This window comes from Pituophis catenifer, unplaced genomic scaffold (genome assembly GCF_029215685.1).
Source record: "Pituophis catenifer annectens isolate HBS135680 unplaced genomic scaffold, rPitCat1.0.hap2 SCAF_2, whole genome shotgun sequence".
NCBI lineage: Eukaryota > Metazoa > Chordata > Lepidosauria > Squamata > Colubridae > Pituophis > Pituophis catenifer.
This window is the reverse complement of record NW_027256882.1, coordinates 262,744,106-262,762,103: the sequence shown is the minus strand read 5'-3', so window position 1 is coordinate 262,762,103 and position 17,998 is coordinate 262,744,106. Positions and strand designations below refer to the sequence as shown.

General features: G+C 37.8%; 1 protein-coding gene across 2 annotated transcripts in view; it reads right to left on the bottom strand.

The window, feature by feature from the left end:
- The window catches only part of PDE8B (phosphodiesterase 8B), a 55,902-nt gene that overhangs the window by 9,725 nt on the left and 28,179 nt on the right, over positions 1-17,998 (bottom strand). For both annotated transcript variants that reach the window (XM_070938824.1, XM_070938823.1), the window contains exons 6-17: positions 16,672-16,760; positions 14,373-14,451; positions 13,869-14,009; positions 12,813-12,901; positions 11,412-11,472; positions 10,747-10,798; positions 9,992-10,069; positions 9,162-9,238; positions 7,750-7,914; positions 6,679-6,724; positions 3,457-3,583; positions 800-998 (exon numbers count right to left, since the gene is read on the bottom strand). In XM_070938824.1, the coding sequence (XP_070794925.1) occupies positions 800-998; positions 3,457-3,583; positions 6,679-6,724; positions 7,750-7,914; positions 9,162-9,238; positions 9,992-10,069; positions 10,747-10,798; positions 11,412-11,472; positions 12,813-12,901; positions 13,869-14,009; positions 14,373-14,451; positions 16,672-16,760 (1,203 nt within the window). The remainder of the gene's footprint in view (positions 1-799; positions 999-3,456; positions 3,584-6,678; positions 6,725-7,749; positions 7,915-9,161; positions 9,239-9,991; positions 10,070-10,746; positions 10,799-11,411; positions 11,473-12,812; positions 12,902-13,868; positions 14,010-14,372; positions 14,452-16,671; positions 16,761-17,998) is intronic.

The following is a 17,998-nucleotide window of genomic DNA, read 5'->3' as shown; positions in this document are numbered from 1 at the left end:
AGTTTACCTATTCTTGTAAATGCAATAGGAAAATGCAGACTCAATTATATGAAATGCAGAGTCACATTCCAGAAGTATCTGGGGGGTGGGGGGATGGCTACAAAAAAAATAAAGATGGCGGACAGAATGCTACAGATGAAGCTCCATCTCTTTTGTACCTGCATCACAGACCACTCTGGCTACACAATTGCAGTGGTAGGTTGCTATCAGTTCGCCCCGGGTCAGGCGAACCGGTAGCAGCGGTGGCGAGAGGCTCCGCCCACCTGCCCGGACATCTCTGCGCATGTGCAGAAGCTTCTCCGCATGCACAGAAGCATTGTGTGTGCACACATCCACGAGCAAACCAGTTGCCTTACAGCAGATGGAAGCACCAAGTTAATCCTAGTGTGTTAAAAAAATTAAGCAGGATTGGATTTCCTTGGTGTGCCGTTTTTTTCTTATTCAGTGAAAGAATCTGAATTTATAATTTGGGAAAGGCTTCCAGTTAGGGTGCTTAGAGGCAAATCTTTTGTTATGTTGTTGCCCAATCCCATTCTCAAACTGTTTGATCATAGTAGGGAGAAACCCAGTATTTTTGTCCATTTGTAACTTCTTATTTTTCTCTAACTTCCATCTTTTATTTTAGCAAAACGAATAAGTTAGGAAAGGAAAGATGGATGCCTTTTTCCTCAGCATTTCATCTAAATGTACCTTCCTGTGATTTTCAAATCACTGCTTCTTGACTAATCTTTCTTTCTTATAAAATGAACTTGTTAATAACTCTTGAACCGGAATAGATAATTATCAGCACAAGCTGTACCTTAACTTTTTCTTTCCCCAGAAAAAATGCTGTAGCATGCAGAACATCTGCTGCGTGAGTGGAGTTATGGTAAGAATTGGAGGAGTGGTAGTTTGTTTCAATCACTTGGAACCATGCGCGCAGGGTGGCTTCTGAACAGTTTAAGAATTCACAGATGCCAAAACGGGAAAAAGTTTTCAAACCCAGGTAAACTAATGGCCTGGAACATAACAAGAGAGAAATTAAGAAACAAGGTCACTCATCACTGAACTTCTTATGTTTATAGACTTTGGTTACTGATAGTTTAACTTTATTAGATAAATTACAGGTAGGTCTTGACTTACAACAGTTTGTTTAGTGACCATTCAAAGTTACAATGGCACTGAAAAAAGTGACTTATGACACTTTTCACAGTTAGACGGTTGCACCATTTCCATGGTCACATGATCACATGATCACAATTCAGATGTTTTGGCAACTGGTTCATATTTGTGACGGTCGCAGTGTCCCTGGGTCATGTGATCACCTTTTGTGATCTTTTAACAAGCAAAGTCAATAGGGAAGCCTGATTCATTTAACAATTAACTGTTACTAACAGAACTGAAGTGATTCACTTAACAACTGTGACAAGAAAGATCATAAAATGACCAAAACCTCACTTAACAACTGTCTCACTTAGTGACATGAATTTTGGGCTCAATTGTGGTCGTAAGTCGAGGACCACCTGTATACCATCACTCTTGCTTCATTATAAATAGAGGTACAGCGTTCCATTTCCCCAAAGATAAACAACTAAACGACATCTGAAAGAAATTAGAGAAGGGAGACTAAAGGAAAGAAATAAAGGCCCAACTTGCGCCTTATCTGAAATGTAAGTTAGGTGTGTCCAGTTTGTACCTGACAGGAAAGGAATCTTTGGAATTTCAGATGAGAGGATTAGAAAAACAGAAAATGCCATTTTAGTAACATACATTCTTACAATCGAAGGTACCCAAAATTCATGTTTAATGAAATGAGGCTTAACGAGAGAAGGGTAATAAAGATATACTCTTAAATATTTAGAATAGCTTAGTTTCAATTTCTTCATGAAAGGAGAGGATATTTAGATACAATTTTGCAGATAAAATGTGATTCTATGTAGTTCTATCCATAAAAGTCACAAGTGGTAGAAACATGCTGTATCTTGGTTTAATCTATAGATTTCAAAGGAATTGACCATGAATTTCTATGGGAATAGTTTTAAAAGACAGATTAAACACAGCAACATTGAAGAGTCTGTTTTGCAGTTATTCTATCCTTTCTGATAAAAAATCCATCTAAAAATGTTTATGATGAATATGAAACTTCTTGAAACTTACATATGAAAGGAAATAGTTATATTTTTAAAAGTATAATATAAAGATTGTACCGGTATTAAAAAGACTGGATTTCGGAAATTAAGATAGCATTAACGAAAATGACTTTTAAACTATTTATTTGAAAATATATAGTATCAGCACAGTATTTTAGGGAACGTTTCATTTAAAAAAAGCTTATGTATTTTAGGAAAGCTGTGAATGACAATAAATGCTATTTTGTACCACCTTAAGTACTGTCAGCCCAGAACATGGCAATGTGCCATACCACATTGTTAACCAAACAATAAAACATATTTAACTATAATATATGAATTTCTATAAAATAATAAAATGATTAGATGGAATTAAAAAGGCTATTTTTAATATATTTAAAATTTACAAACCACTTGCATCAAACCTAGAAGCACAGAAAGAAAAGCACATCATTTACAGGTTTTACTCTGTTGATATTCATAATCCTGCCAGGGCTAGGTGACTGTCATGACCCTGTCGATTCCCAGTTTGGAGGAGGAAGAGTTGGAATTGGGACATTTCAGCAGAACATCCGGCTGTTCCAGGCCCTTCCGGCATTGGGGAAAGTGGTCGACTGGATGGGGAGCCACCTGCCTTCACAAACGCAGGGGAGGATCAGCTACAGATGGGCAGCAACAATGGGGAACGCTGAGGGGAATAAGATCCCCTCTGACAAGGAAAAGCTGCCTCCCCCACCTAATTCACGGTCATGGAGAGTGGAGCGGAGGGAAGCTCAGAGAAGGTCTGCAAAGCTGCTCATGAGGAGGCTGCCCTGCCCCTCTTCACAAGGAATACTTGGCTCGGGGTGATTTGACCAGAGACGGGGGAAGGTGTGTTTGTTGGGAACAACCATTTGTCTCAGCATGCATTCCCCAGACTTTTGGAAACCTTGACTCATGGACTTTGACTCATATTTCAGCCTTTGGATTTTCATACATTGCTTTACGGGCACTGACTCTGGATTGTAGTTTATGGATCTTATTTTGCAAACCATGCACCTGGTTTGTAGACCAACTTTCTTCCTGTTTGGGGTCTTGGTTCTGGTGGAACTGGGTTACACTGACTGTTGGTGGTTGTTTTGTGAGGGAAAGTGGAGTGGAGTTTTACCAACACCCCTGGAGGGCCTTCTGTTTAGTGGTGCAATAAAAGACTTTATTGATGCCTGCATTTGCCTAGGCGACCTGGGACAGCACAAAGACACAGCCAAACCAATTATAAATAAGCCACACATATTTAATTTATGACAAAACTGCAACTGCCCGCAACTTCTATTTTTATCCATCTAATGAACACAGGTATAAAGCTTGCCTTTTATTTGTAACAGCTTCCAGTTCAAAAATGTTGAAGTCCCAGCTCTCTTCATTATCCAATAAGTGTGCAATACAGGGTGGAGCATCACTGATGGTGACTGGCACTGATTGGTTCTGGTTCATATCTGTAGAAATGGGGAACAGGAAGGTTATGAATCTGTAAGCATGAGCCCAATTGAAGAACCCTTAATAAAAAGGAAGTCTCAAGGCTAAGCTGGAGATGTTAGCAGGCTTAAACAGAGAGAAGCCTCATGCCTGGGGAAAAACATGGATGTAAAATGGGGCTGCTGGAAAGGAGTGCCTTACCTTCTTATATTGTTATATTCAATTTGTATCATCTTACCCATTTACTGATGAAAAGAAGCTACTCCAAATCTCAACCAAATCCAAATCTCAACCAACAAATGCACTGGCAAAAAAAAAATCAGAGTACAAAATACAAGCTGGATGGATACGACCTCGTAGATGACCCTCACTCTGTCAAGGACCTTGGAATACTCATCTCAAATAATCTAAGTGCCAGGCTCACTGTAATAGCATTGCCAAAAAGGCATTAAGAGTTGTTAACCTAATCTTGCGAAGCTTCTTCTCCGGTAATATTGTACTGCAAACTAAGGCATATAAAAACTTTGCTAGACCAATTCTCAAATACAGCTCATCTGTCTGGAACCCGCACTGCATATTGGATGTTAATACAATTGAGCGAGTCCAGAGATATTTCACGAGAAAAGTCCTCCACTTCTCTGCTCACAACAGAATACCTTATGCCATCAGGCTCGAAATTTTGGGCTTAGACAATTTAGAACTACGCCACCTTCAGTCTGACCTAACTGTAGTACACAAAATTATCTGCTACAACATCCTACCTGTCAATAACTACTTCAGCTTCATCCGCAACAATACACAAGCACACAATAGATACAAACTTAAGGTAAACCGCTCCAAACTTGATTGCAGAAAATACGACTTCAGCAACAGAGTGGTCAATGCCTGGAATGCACTACCTGACTCTGGGGTTACTTCCCCAAACCCCCATAACTTTAACCTTAGACTGTCTACTGTTGACCTCACCCAGAAGTACACAGTCAAAGTCCCACTTTTGGTTTGCTTAATGTCTATGGAGATTCTCAGTCATCCAGGTCATGGTTGTCCCAAAGGTGCTTTTTTCATGAGGCAACTGGACTTTCTGGTTTTTCTTTGAAGACATTTTGCTTCTCATCCAAGAAGCTTCTTCAGCTCTTTTGGCTTGCTTATTTGGGGGGAAATGGCAGATTGATACATCTCTGTGAACAGCTGAGACAATGCTGCAGCAAAGACCAGCAATGTGGCATTAATCAATGGCACCTCTCCAGATAAGGACAGGCTGGGAGATTGCCCACCTATGCGGCTAAAGCCTGCTCCTTATGAGAAGACCTGCAAGATCTGAAAAGGTTCTGCAGGCTTATTGTGAGTCTGAAGGTCAAAGGCTGCAGAAGAAACAGCAAGCTCATAGCTGCAGTGGAGCCTGCAAAAGCTCTCACTTTCTTAAACTGGTTCTTAAAGGAACAATTTAAAGAATTTTAAATACAATAGAATGGAATAGAATATAATTCTTTATTGGCCAAGTATGATTGGACACACAAGAAATTTGTCTCTGGTGAATAAGCTCTCAGTGTACATGCAAGCAACAAGTGATAATCATGGTCATAATCATAAAATACAATCATTGTAAGTCATAAGATACAGCACAGTGATAGTCCTAGGATACTAAATAAAAACAATCAACATAATCATAAGACACAAACAACAAAGTTATAGTCATAAGATACTAAGGAATAGGTAATAGGAAAGATGAGAAGGATAGTAGTAGTACAGCCCTACTACAGCCCTACTACGTGGTTTGACATCCTAGGGCAGTGATGGTTAACCTTTTCGGCATCCAGTGCACACTGGAGCGCTGGAACCCAAAAGAGAGCAGCTGGCCAGTGCGCATGCATGCGGTGGCCAGCTGCTCTTCTGGGTTCCGTCACGCGCATGTGCGCCAGTCAGCTGGTCTGGCACACATGCGCACTGGCCAACTGCTCTCTTCCGGGTTCCGGCATATGCACCGGACCAGCTGGCTTTCTGAGTTGGTGCAGGAAGAACATTCTTTGTTGTGCTTTTTTATGAAGTTTTTGAAGTTAGGTGTTCATTTCAAGCCTTGAGATATTATAAAACCCAGAAACTTGAAGGTCTCTGTGGTTGATATTGTGTTGTCTAGTATTGTAAGAGGTGGTAGAATAGGGAGACTTCTCCTAAAATCTATTATCATCTCTATAATTTTGAGTGTGTTCAATTCAAGATTATTCCAGCTGCACCACAAGACCAGTTGTTCAATTTCCCATCTATATGCAGGCAAATAATAAATTACTCTATCTATAAATAAATAAATTATCCCATCTATAACTAAAGGCAAAAAGCTTGCCAATGGTTTAAATTAAAAAAATTTAAAATGAACTTGAGATTCTTGAAAGTTGAGGCTCTGGAAAGAGTGCAGAGAAGAGCAACAAAGATTATTAGGGACTGGAGGCTAAAACATATGAGGAATGGTTGCAGGAATTGAGTATATCTAGTCTGGTGAAAAGAAGGACTGGAGTGACATGATAGCAGTCTTTTAATATTTGAGGGTCACAAAGAAGAGGAAGTAAACCAATTTTTAAAGCACCAGAAGGCAGGTCAAGAAGCAATGGATGGAATCTAATTAAGGAGAGAACCAACCTAGAATTAAGGAGAAATTTCCTGACAATGAGAACAATTAACCTGTGGAAAGGCTTGCCTTCAGAAGTTGTGAAGTTGCTTCTTCACTCACAACTTTTAAGAAGAAATTGGACAGCCATTTGTCCAGAATGGTAAAGGCTTCCCCTTGAGCAGGGGACAGGATTAGAAAACCTCCAAAGTCCCTTCCAACTCTGTTATTCTGTTATTTCTTGTATTACAGCAAAACAAACTTAATGAATATTTCCTGTCTACTGCATTACAAGTAGTTTGGAATGATAAAAAGGGATAAACTTATCTTTCCAAATGTTGTGTGAAAACCTATTACATCTAAACTCTTTATGCACCAAATTCAATAGACAACTAATGAAATAAATTAAGATAATTCGTTTTGTATTTCTGATTTTTTTTCAGCAAAAGCAATTTTTCTGCAATGTTAACATGAATGAATGAATAAATAAAAAGAGAGTTTAACATAGAAACTTACTTTTAGAAAAGATATACTCATTTCCTGACAGTTTTTTCAAGCCATCCTGAAATAATGAAAAGAAGAAAAACATTCCATATACCAAGACAAAAAAGATTAAATTACATTTTAATAAATGTAATTTATTACATATATTATAGTTAAACAGCAAGAAAATTACATTTTTAATTTTTTTTTTTAATTTGATTTATATGCCGCCCTTCTCCGGAGACTCAGGGCGGCTTACAATGTGTTAAGCAATAGCCTTCATACTTTTGTATATTTATACAAAGTCAGCTTATTGCCCCCATAATCTGGGTCCTCATTTTACCTACCTTAGAAAGGATGGAAGGCTGAGTCAACCTTGAGCCTGGTGAGATTTGAACTTGCAGTAGTTGCAGGCAGCACATATAAGTGGATGTTAATTAGTCTGCTGAGCCACCAGAGCTCTTTGCTAATAGATACTATATGAATATGAACGTTAAAAATAATTATAAAGTGTCTATATGTCTATATAAAATTTCTACATAATCTGCAAAAAATCACTGCAACCTGATTCCTATCCAATATCTAATAAATACTGTTTTATTTCCTCAAGGTCTACTAAAGGACGTACCCCGGGTTTTCGAGTAAAAATGAGAAGATAACAACTAATCTCTTCTACCACACTTTCAACATTCATAAAAGCAAGATGTAGGTTTACAGAATTTTCATCACAACTTCATCTCAGTTTATGAAGGCTGTTTTATAATTAATCTAGAAGAGGTCTCTCATGTGAGGGGTCTCCAACCTTGGCAACTTTAAGACTTGTGGACTTCAACTCCCAGAAGCAAAGCTGGCTGAGGAATTCTGGGAGTTGAAGTCCACAATTCTTAAAGTTGCCAAGGTTGGAGATCCCTGTCTCATGACATTCTGTTCTCCTTATGGCCAAGAATCTAGAACTGTTTCTCCTGCAATGACTACAACTGCTTCGTTTTATACATTTATTTTTAGTATGTTTTTAATGGTAGAGATGTACAGCAAAAGGGCCCCTGACCTCAGCCACCAATTTTATAGTGATTCAGATTGTGTGATTTATGTCTCTTTACTCACCATCATCAGACCTCCGACAAGATCACTAGTATGAGGGTCATCATCTTTGGTTCCTAACTGTGGAGAATAGAGTTCTGTTGTTCGTAAGATTTCCAACACTCTATCCAAGGCTTCTGCTACAGTCACGGAACTATTCTCTTGAGCTGAATTGATTATATTAATAACCTGTAGGATTACAAATGGAAAAGAAATAACAAGGCCATTGCTGATTTCAATCCGGTATATTTATAAAATCTGTATGCAATATTGAGTTATCAATGTAAAAGAACTATGAACTGAATAAAGGAGTTTATTTATTTATTTATTTATTTGTCGCATTTCTATGCTGCCCAACTCCCAAGGGACTCTGGGCCGCTTACAACAAAGAATAAAACAATGCGAACAATATCCCATACAAAAGTTTAAAAGAAAGCTTTTTATTTATTTATTAAAATCCATACACTCCAATTCGTGGCCGAGTCTCGCAAGATAACTGTAGCGAGATCAACAGCCCCAAGCCTGCCGGAAGAGCCAGGTCTTCACCGGTTTCTGGAAGGCCAGTAGGGTGGGGGCAGTCCGGACTTCAGGGGGTAATTGGTTCCAGAGAGCCGGGGCAGCCACAGAGAAGGCCCTCCCCCGCGGGCCTGCCAACCGACATTGTTTAGCTGACGGGACCCGGAGGAGACCGACTCTGTGGGATCTTACCGGTCGCTGGGAGCTATGCGGTAGAAGGCGGTCTCGAAGATAGCCTGGTTCTGAGCCATGTAGGGCTTTAAAGGTAATAACCAACACCTTGAATTGCGCCCGGAGACTGATAGGGAGCCAGTGCAGCTTGCGGAGTATTGGTGCAATGTGGGTGTATCTAGGTGCACCCACAATAGCTCGTGCGGCTGCATTCTGGACCAACTGTAGTCTCCGAACGCTTTTCAAGGGTAGCCCCATGTAGAGCGCATTGCAATAATCCAACCGTGAGGTGACAAGGGCATGAGTGACTGTAAGGAGAGCCTCCTGATCCAAGTAGGGTCGCAATTGGTGCACCAGACAAACCTGTGCAAAGGTCCCCCTAGCTACAGCCGTCAGATGTTGTTCCAATCTCAGCTGTGAGTCTAGGAGGACACCCAAATTGCGAGCCCATTCTGAGGGGGGCACTTTATTGGTTGGCTTTTAAAATGATAAACTAATTCTTCAATCAATTAAATTTTTAAAAATGCGTATTTTAAAAAATCACTATACTATAAAGGTAAAGGTAAAGGTTCCCCCCTTTTGACTTTGTGCAAAACAACCATCTTATGTATAGTAAATCCCAACATCTCTGTGTGACATGAATTGATATATCAATAAGTATAATAAAAATAGACGTGCTCATTTTTATTTATTTTTTGCAAAGGATTGTTGATGCATAAAATGACATCAGAAAGTTTTTTGCCTCATACCTTTGTAATTGGAGCTTCTATTGTCATGGAGTGGATTCTTGCTATAGATGAATATCGATGATTCTGTAAACTTGTTGCTGCATTAAACGGAAAAGGCTTTTTAAAAAGGCTACTTGAAAAATTTAAAAATGCTACTTGTTTTTACATTGTATTATTTGAAATTAGATTGTTCCAAATAATATGTTCTTATGTTGTGTATATAGGTAGTCCCCACCTATTGACTGCTGGTTCAGTGACTGTTCAAAGTTATTAAAGTGTTGAAAAAAGAGATTTATGAGCACTCCTTGAAGATGTGGCCTTTGCAGCATCCCTTTGGATATGTGATTGCAATATGGGCACTTGGCAACCGACACATGTTGTCAGTTGTCAGTTACAGAATCCTATTGTCATGTGATCGTCATTTGCAACCTTCACTGCCAGTTTCCAGGAAGCAAAGTCAGTGGGGAAGTTAGCAAGAATTCTCAAATCGCAATCATGTGATGACTTGCTCAATGACCAAGGGTGATCCATTTAAGGACCACAGCTGAATGTCGTAGATCAGGCGTGATAACATGACATTTCACTTTGCATCTGTGTTGCTGAGTAAGAGAATTGCTAGTCCTAATTGTGGTCGGTACAAGAGGACTACCTGTATGATTAAAAAGTAAGAAGTTGCCTATTTTTTCCATAGTTTAAACTTAGCCTGCCTCTTCCTGCTATTAAATAGCCAAGATAGTTGGAAAAAGATTATAAAAAAATATTAAATCAAATGCCAGTCACTTAAATCATCAATTGCAGTTCCTTTTAACATAGGGCTCTGAATAGTATATCTCGCATATTTCATTTCTTACCATCACTACTTTGAGAAGTTATTGATTTTGCATCAATGGATTCTTTCCTCCTGTTCTTGCATCTGAAGGAGTGAGAGTCTATAAATGTTAAAGGAAAGGATTTAAAAAGGAGTAGGATTTATTTTCACAGCCACATTTGTCCACTAATTGCCTCCCAACTACAGATCAGAAATTTAAAAATTAACCCTTCCTCAATTACCAGTAAATAGGGAAGGATAACAGAAAACAAAGAAACCAAATTCTTTAATTTCCTAGCTTCAAAGGCAATTTTGCTACTGCCTTATTATATACTAAACTTGATTTGATTTAAAGATAATATGTTGTTAAAAAGCCTATCAGAGAATAACCAGGAATATATTAAGCCCATGAGTTTGACACCTCTGATCTATACCCTTAAAGTCAATCTCTTTATTCTATATTCTTCTATTTTCTTGCAATATTATGTCACAAATTATTTTAATGAAATATTCTTCCATTTTATTGCATATATTGAAAATTATATTTTTCAGCCTAGTGAAACATACGTGGACTGAAAAGACTGATTAGCTTAAGATTCTCTTCATATATAATAGAAGCAATCTACTAAAGAGTAATAACTCCTAATTTTAGAGTTTAAACTACTTCCAGATTTCAGATAGAACTTCCACTCCAGAATCAACTACCTCTGTATAAGTGCCATAATATATAAAGCATCCTTCAGCCTAACAGTAAGACTGGTTCTGATTCTTCAAATAATAGAAAGACTATTTTCTAACCTGATTGAAACTGATCTCCTGTGCACTTTTCATCATGATGTATTCTGTAAGTCTTGTGTTATATGAAAAAGGAAACATATAAGAGACATATAAGCACCCATCATAATAGCTAGATAAAGATCTGCCACAAAGCAGTGACTATCCCTTAACTTTCTTAATCAAAAACTGTTGAAGGCCACCAAAACAATTTTTTTAGACAGCTGCAACTTGGAGGTGTTCAGGGAATTGATTTTGTCTTCTATCAGCTTTTTGGTGGGATGTCAAAGAGAAAGTTAAGTTATTGTTGGAGGCCAAGGGTTTCCCATCTCTACTATATAGTCTGCTTGTGCTTATATCATATATCATCTGTTAAAAAGTTGAACCAGCTGTTATCTCTGTATAGCTACCTCCTCATTACATTGAATCTGAATGACTATAACAGTATAATTTGAAATACCATAACTTTCCACTACAAAACAGAGAAATTTGAATCTCATTAGCTGTATATAATAAGACATAGGAGAAGCCGCTAAAATAAATGCAAATCATCTTGCCAAGCAGCAAGATCCATTTTTTGATAATGTGATTTGACATTTATATTTTAAATAATACATAATTAAAGACTTTGGAAACATCCAGTTGTTAATAAGGAGGCAACAAGCAATTGTACAAAGGGAAAATCATACCTGTTTGCTTCTATCATTGCTGCAACACAGTTTTTTGATAGATACAAAATGTCGAATTTTTCTATGAATATAAAAAGAATCTACTATTATCAAATGCAGTATAAAAAAATCTCGATCCAATTAGTTTATTTCAATGCTGTATTTATTACTTATGGCAATTATTGAAGTCATTCTATAAAACACCCATAACTTATAATTGGCATACACTAATATTGGTGTGAGAAAAAAAGGGATCAAGAACACTAGATGATCTTTCAGCAGAATCCTGTACATGTAGAGCAAGGGTGTTAAACTCGCGACGTCACACTGCCATCACATGATGTATCGCAACCTTTTCCCCCTTCGCTAAAATGGGGTTGGGGAGTGGCCAGTGTGTGACGCATCCAGCTCGTGGGCTGCGAGTTTGACACTTCTGATGCAGAGCAGCATCATGATGTTAACAAAACTCTAAGGCTGCAACAAAAACTTCCGCCATCTCACTGAATGAGATAAATGGTATTTAATTTGTATAAAGTTTCTAACATGCCTGAGATAATCAAATCCTTAACTTCTGTCATTTTAATTTAGCAAAAGGTATTGGACATTCCAATGATGGAATTCCTTTACATTGTCAACTTTAATCTTTTGTAAGTTCACAGATGAGCAAGGACTAGAGTTATCATATACAGTTATCATACTTCACCAAAGTAGATCCTTTGAAAAGTAAATTAAGTATTAAGCATTTACTTATTTAAGTATTGTATTCTTGTCATTCTTTCTGATTTTTTTCTGTTTTCTTATATTCTAAATACATCCTATATTTTCAATTTATTTTATAAACTTGAGGATTAAATGTTGCTCTTTCATTATCTCTGAATTCATTAATTGCATAAATTAATGAATTCTAAGATAATGAAAGAGCAACATTTAATTTTTTTCCCTACAGAAAATAGAAGAAAAAACTAACAAGCTGCATCATGGATGGCAACATTTGTCATCTGAGTTCTGCTATGTAGCCTCTCAGTCTTTTGAAATGCCAGAGACCACTTAGCAAGATTTGAAGCAGATGAAATTATTTCAACCCCTTCGGTGCAGAGTTTAAGGGTAGATAAAGTGATAGAGCCCCCTACATCTACTCTGATTTCCACCTTAAATGAATATGTGAGTGAGTGAATGAGTGAATGAATGAATGAAAATCTAAAGATAATATTACTCAGATTTAATTATTTTGTCAACTTAAAAGCGCAGAAATGCAACCTATAGGATAGGTGCTACTTATCCCTGGTTGGATTTAAAACAAAGAGAAACCATGTCACCAGAACCTGATTCGAGAGGCAATCTTATCACCTGTAAATATGATAAATAAACAAACTTGATACACATTGCTTACGGTCAATGCATTTTTTTCATTAACACACTTACCCTCCTTGACCTGTCACAGGTGTTATCTTAACATGCTGTTGGATATTATCGCCTGATTTTCTTCGTGCGTAATAAACTCCTTGCCATTCCTAAAGAAGCCAAATGAAGCCATAGTAAAAAAAAAGGTAGTCAATCCGCCTTACTAAAAATAATAAAGCCCGTTGCAGTCCTTCTCTATGTGAGATCCACAAAGTTGCTGTCTATTCTTTCCCAGTCAGGTGGCCTTCTGACGCTTTCATGCAGCATGTCATATTCATATGTACCAAACATACAGAGAATCATAGAGTTAAAAGTCCCAAAGGTGCTTTTTCAGGAAGCAACTGGACTTTCTTATTAAAAAAAAAAAAAACACAAGAAAATCCAGTTGCCTCCTGAAAAAGCACCTTTGGGACAACCATGACCTGGGTCCAGTGGTGGGATTCAGCCGGTTTGGGTTGGTTTGAGTGAACCAGTAGTTAAATTACTGGCTGGCCCTGCCCCTCCCCTCCCCTTCCAGGAGTCTCCATGTGCCCCATTTTGGCTCCCAGGTAAATGCAGGGAGGCCTACTAGGCTCAAAATGGGACACTGGTGGGTGCGGCGTCCCCCCTGCCATCCGTTTTTGCTCCCAGGAGGCTTCAGAGAGGCTCCTAGGCCCAAAACAGGGCACGGGGGAGATGCGGCCCGTTTTTGCTCCAAGGACGCTGCAGGGAGGCCTACTGGGCCCAAAACGGGGCGCGGGGGGTGCAGCACATCCCCCTTGGCCTGGTTTTGCTCCCAGGGGGGTACAGGAGGTGAAGTGCTACCTGTCACACCCCTGGCCACATCCACCATGGCCATGCCCATCCAGCCGGTCATTAGGTCACTGAGAATCTCCATAGATTTATAAAAGGGGTCATGGACAGCACTGAGCCCAACCTTCTGCTCCAAGTTAAAACATCCATGGCAAATAACTACCCATTCTTTGCCTAATCCTCTCCAGTAAAGGAGAATCCACATCACAGTGATTTTTCATATTCAGATTGTAATAAATAAATTACATTAAAGAATGCAAAACACATTGGGTAATTATCACCCACTTTTCCTCTTTTGATGCATGTGTTGATTGTATCCAACAGGTCTGCATGGTTTCTGTCACTTTTTGGAAGCTCTGTAAGTTCTTTCCCTATTAATTCTCCCTTCTGATAGCCCATCATCTGTTCAAAGGCTGGGTTAACATACTGTAAAAAAAATTAAAATGAAATGAAGTTTATAAGCAAGTACAGAAAACTTAAAATCAAATTTTGATAATTTTCATATTCTGTTTGCATAATCCCAGTGTGGGAAACCTCCAATGCAAATACTTAAATAGAAAGGCTTTGCTTTGTATTCACTCAGTGCAAATGCACTGAGAATGCAATAGAAAAGGATTCCAAAATAAAATACAGAAAACTTTGCATGTTACCTCCCTAGACCAATAATATCTAAACAGAATTGATACCTATGTGCATATACTTCAGGCAAAATGGTGATTCTTTCCTTTATTGACATCTAGTTACATTGATAAATAAATTTTCTGAGGACAGTTGTACTTTTTTCCATACCTGAATAATATGATCTTCACTAGTTATTTCTATTGCTTCATGACAGTGCTCTAGTGCAGTGAATACCGAATTACAAGCCCTGTAATTAATCAATAAATAGAAACTATTAGAATCTATGACAGAACAATTCAGGATGCCATAACTGATTAATTCCTATGCAAATTCATGGAAATACGTCACCTTCCTGTAAAAATATACTTTTTAGAATATATTAGTTTACTATTAAACTATGCAACATTAATGTCATTAATATATGAATGATATACTATTAGTATTAATATAAATATTACTAATATATTACTATATATTACTATTAATAGTAATATAAATAGATCCCATTTCTCAAATAAAATTATAACTTTTATTTGGCAGGAGGAAAGAAATCAGAAAGGCATGGACTCAACAGAATTTTTCCAGATGTTTCCTCAGACGTATTAAATATGTATGTTTTTATTTATGTAACAATTTGCATCTTGCATGAGTGTGGAGAAAATCCAGTGATAAGTCTACCTTTGCAACCTAACACAAAGTGGCACTTTGTGGGGAAAATGTTTCTGATTAGGGAAGTTTAGAGTTCCACATAGTAAAGCAGGAGGAGGCAACCCATAACATACAAATTGAGGGTAGTTGAAATATATTTATGTGTCTTCCTGAGATTGTACCAACTAACATTTGGTGCTGCTCACGGAGGCAAATATTTCCATTGATTTTTCAAATAAAAATACATTTACAAAAATAGGCAAATCTCTGGATAAATAAATAAATAAATAAATAAATAAATAAATAAATAAATAAGCTAAAACCATAAACGGAATGCAATCCATCAAATAGCATTAAAAAATTAGTCCCACACATTCTCTGCAACATTGATCTGGTGTCTACTGAGTTGTTGGTTATTTTTTTCCCAAGTTTTTTTACTTTTTATTTTTTATCAAAATATCAAATCAATGTGTGAACAGTGTGGCAGCTGAGTGTCATACATTGTAATACAAATAAAACTAATCAAGTTAATCATAATCCTTACATTCAATCCGCTTATATATTTCTAATAATGCATACTTATATTAAGTTATAGTCTATCATTGTTCAATTATTCCACATTTTCTCTTGTTATTACTTTCATTTTATGATGTCAAAAAGTATATGCTAATGTTCCCCCTTTTCTTATTTCTATCACTTATTCTAGCTTTTGATCATATCACCCTTTGTTAAGAAACTTTTTCTTTCTTTCTTATCTAACTTCTAATCATATCACCTACTTAAAAAAAGAAAAAAGGGAAAGAAGAAGAGAGCGAGAGAAAAGAAAAAGTAACTCAAAACAACAGAAAAAAATCATTGTTGGCTATTTTTAAAGGGTAGTTGTAGCCATTAAGAAATTATCTGATCTGGAGATACAAAGGTATGGAAGTACCATAGTATAGATGAGACCTGAAAGACTCTTGGATGAAAAAAAAATCCTCATGCAAAACCTATCTGGCAATTATTCCTGAAATATAGGCAATTAGTTATTTGAGATTCTTTTTTTAGACTATGTTTATTTTAACAATCACAAACCTACAATCCAAAAGTCAGAAAAGCTATTCGTAATACATACAGATTAACAGATTAACAGAGTTAGAAGGGACTTTATAGGTCATCTAGTCCAACCCCCCGCTCAAGCAGGAGACCCTACACCATTTCTGACAAGTGGCATCCAATATTTTCTTGAAAGTCTCAAGTGATGAAGCTCCCACAACTTCTGAAGACAACTTCTGTTCCATTGCTTGATTGTTCTCACTGTCAGAAAGTTCCTCTTCATTTCTAGGCTGAATCTCTTCTCGGTCAGTTTCCATCCATTATTCCTTGTCTGGCCTTCAGGTGTTTTGGAAAACAGCTTGACCCCTCCTCTCTCTGGCAGCCCCTCAAGTATTGGAAGATGACTATCATGTCTCCCTTGGTCCTTCTTTTAATAAATACATAAATACCCAGCATCGGGGATACAGAATAACAGAGTTGTAAGGGACTTTGGAAGTCTTCTAATCCAACTCCCTGCTCAAGCAGGAAACCCTATACCATTTCAGACAAATAATTATCCAATTTCTTTTTAAAAGTTTCCAGTGTTGGAGCACCCACAATTTCTGGAGGCAAGTCATTCCACTGATTACTTGTTCTAACTTAGTTCTAGGTTTGTTCTCTCCTTGATTAATTTCCATTCTTCTTATTCTGCCAAAGATCTGGACAGAGTTATCTTAATATAATACTAGGACTCTGCTTTTCCTACTAACCCAGGGGATGAATGGTAACAAATATGCTTACATACCGTAATTTGAACTGTGATCGCACCTCACCATGTTCTATTTGAATCAGTTCATTGTAACAAGCAATGATGCTGTTATTCTCCAAAAATCTCTGGGAAATACGAAAACAAAAAGTAGATGTCACTGTTATAATAATTAACTTCTACAATCATCTGTCTCAGAGGTGGGTTTCAGCAGGTTCTGACCAGTTCTGGAGAACCGGTAGTGGAATTTTTGAGTAGTTCGGAGAACCGGTAGAAAAATTCTGACTGGTCCCACCCCCATCTATTCTCTGCCTCCCAAGTCCCAGCTGATCGGGAGGAAATGGGGATTTTGCAGTATCCTTCCCCTGGAGTGGGGTGGGAATGGAGATTTTACAGTATCTTCCCCTGTCACTCCCACCAAGCCACGCCCACCATGCCATGCCACGCCCACCAAGCCACACCCACAGAACCATTAGTAAAAAAATTTGAAACCCACGACCGATCTGTCTACTGATGAGTTAACCAATAAATACTTTTAGCTTACAAAACACCAAACTCAAGGGAATGCAATTCTAAAAGGCAAACAATATAGGGAAACCATGTAGACATTGGCTCCTGGTTTTTTTCAAATCCTTAATACAGAGGACTTCAAACTTGGCAGCTTTAAGACTTGTGGACTTCAACTCCCAGAATTCTCTAGCCAGCTATGCTAATTCTCCAGAAGCTATGCTGGCTGGAGAATTCTGGGAGTTGAAGTCCACAAGTCTTAAAGCTGCCAAGTTTGAAGACCTCTGCCTTAATAAATAGCAATGCTTTGAGCCAGATGAACCAGAAGAAGGAAGTGTCTTTGAATAAGGCATGAACAGTATTTAGGGATGCGGCCCAATTGCATCTCCAAAGCAATGCATTTGGTGATTCTTTTGTTCTCTACAGCTGCCAGGCAATCCAGTAGCTATAATGGCAGGCATAACTAATCACTGAAGCACCAATTTAAGGAAATGAGAATGAGTCTTCTGGGTGTTCACTGTTGTTCCAGAGGGATTTTTGTAAAGGTAAAAGCATTTCTGCACTAGAAGCTGGTGCCTGAATTTACATACGTCAGCTTCATATGTAATTTTTTTTAAAAAAATTAAATGACTTTTAAAAAATCTTTGGGCAAGAAGTATGGGAGATCACATTAGTGCCCATTCACATCATGTTGCCAACTTTGTGTTTTAATAAGAGAGGCCAGGATCCTGTTATTATCGACATATATTGATATTACAACTCTTAGAATTACAATCTCTGACACTGGCTTGCAGTCCTAGAAGTAATACTTCCATTTGGATGAGACGATTATCAGATTGGGGAAGCTATACTTCATCCT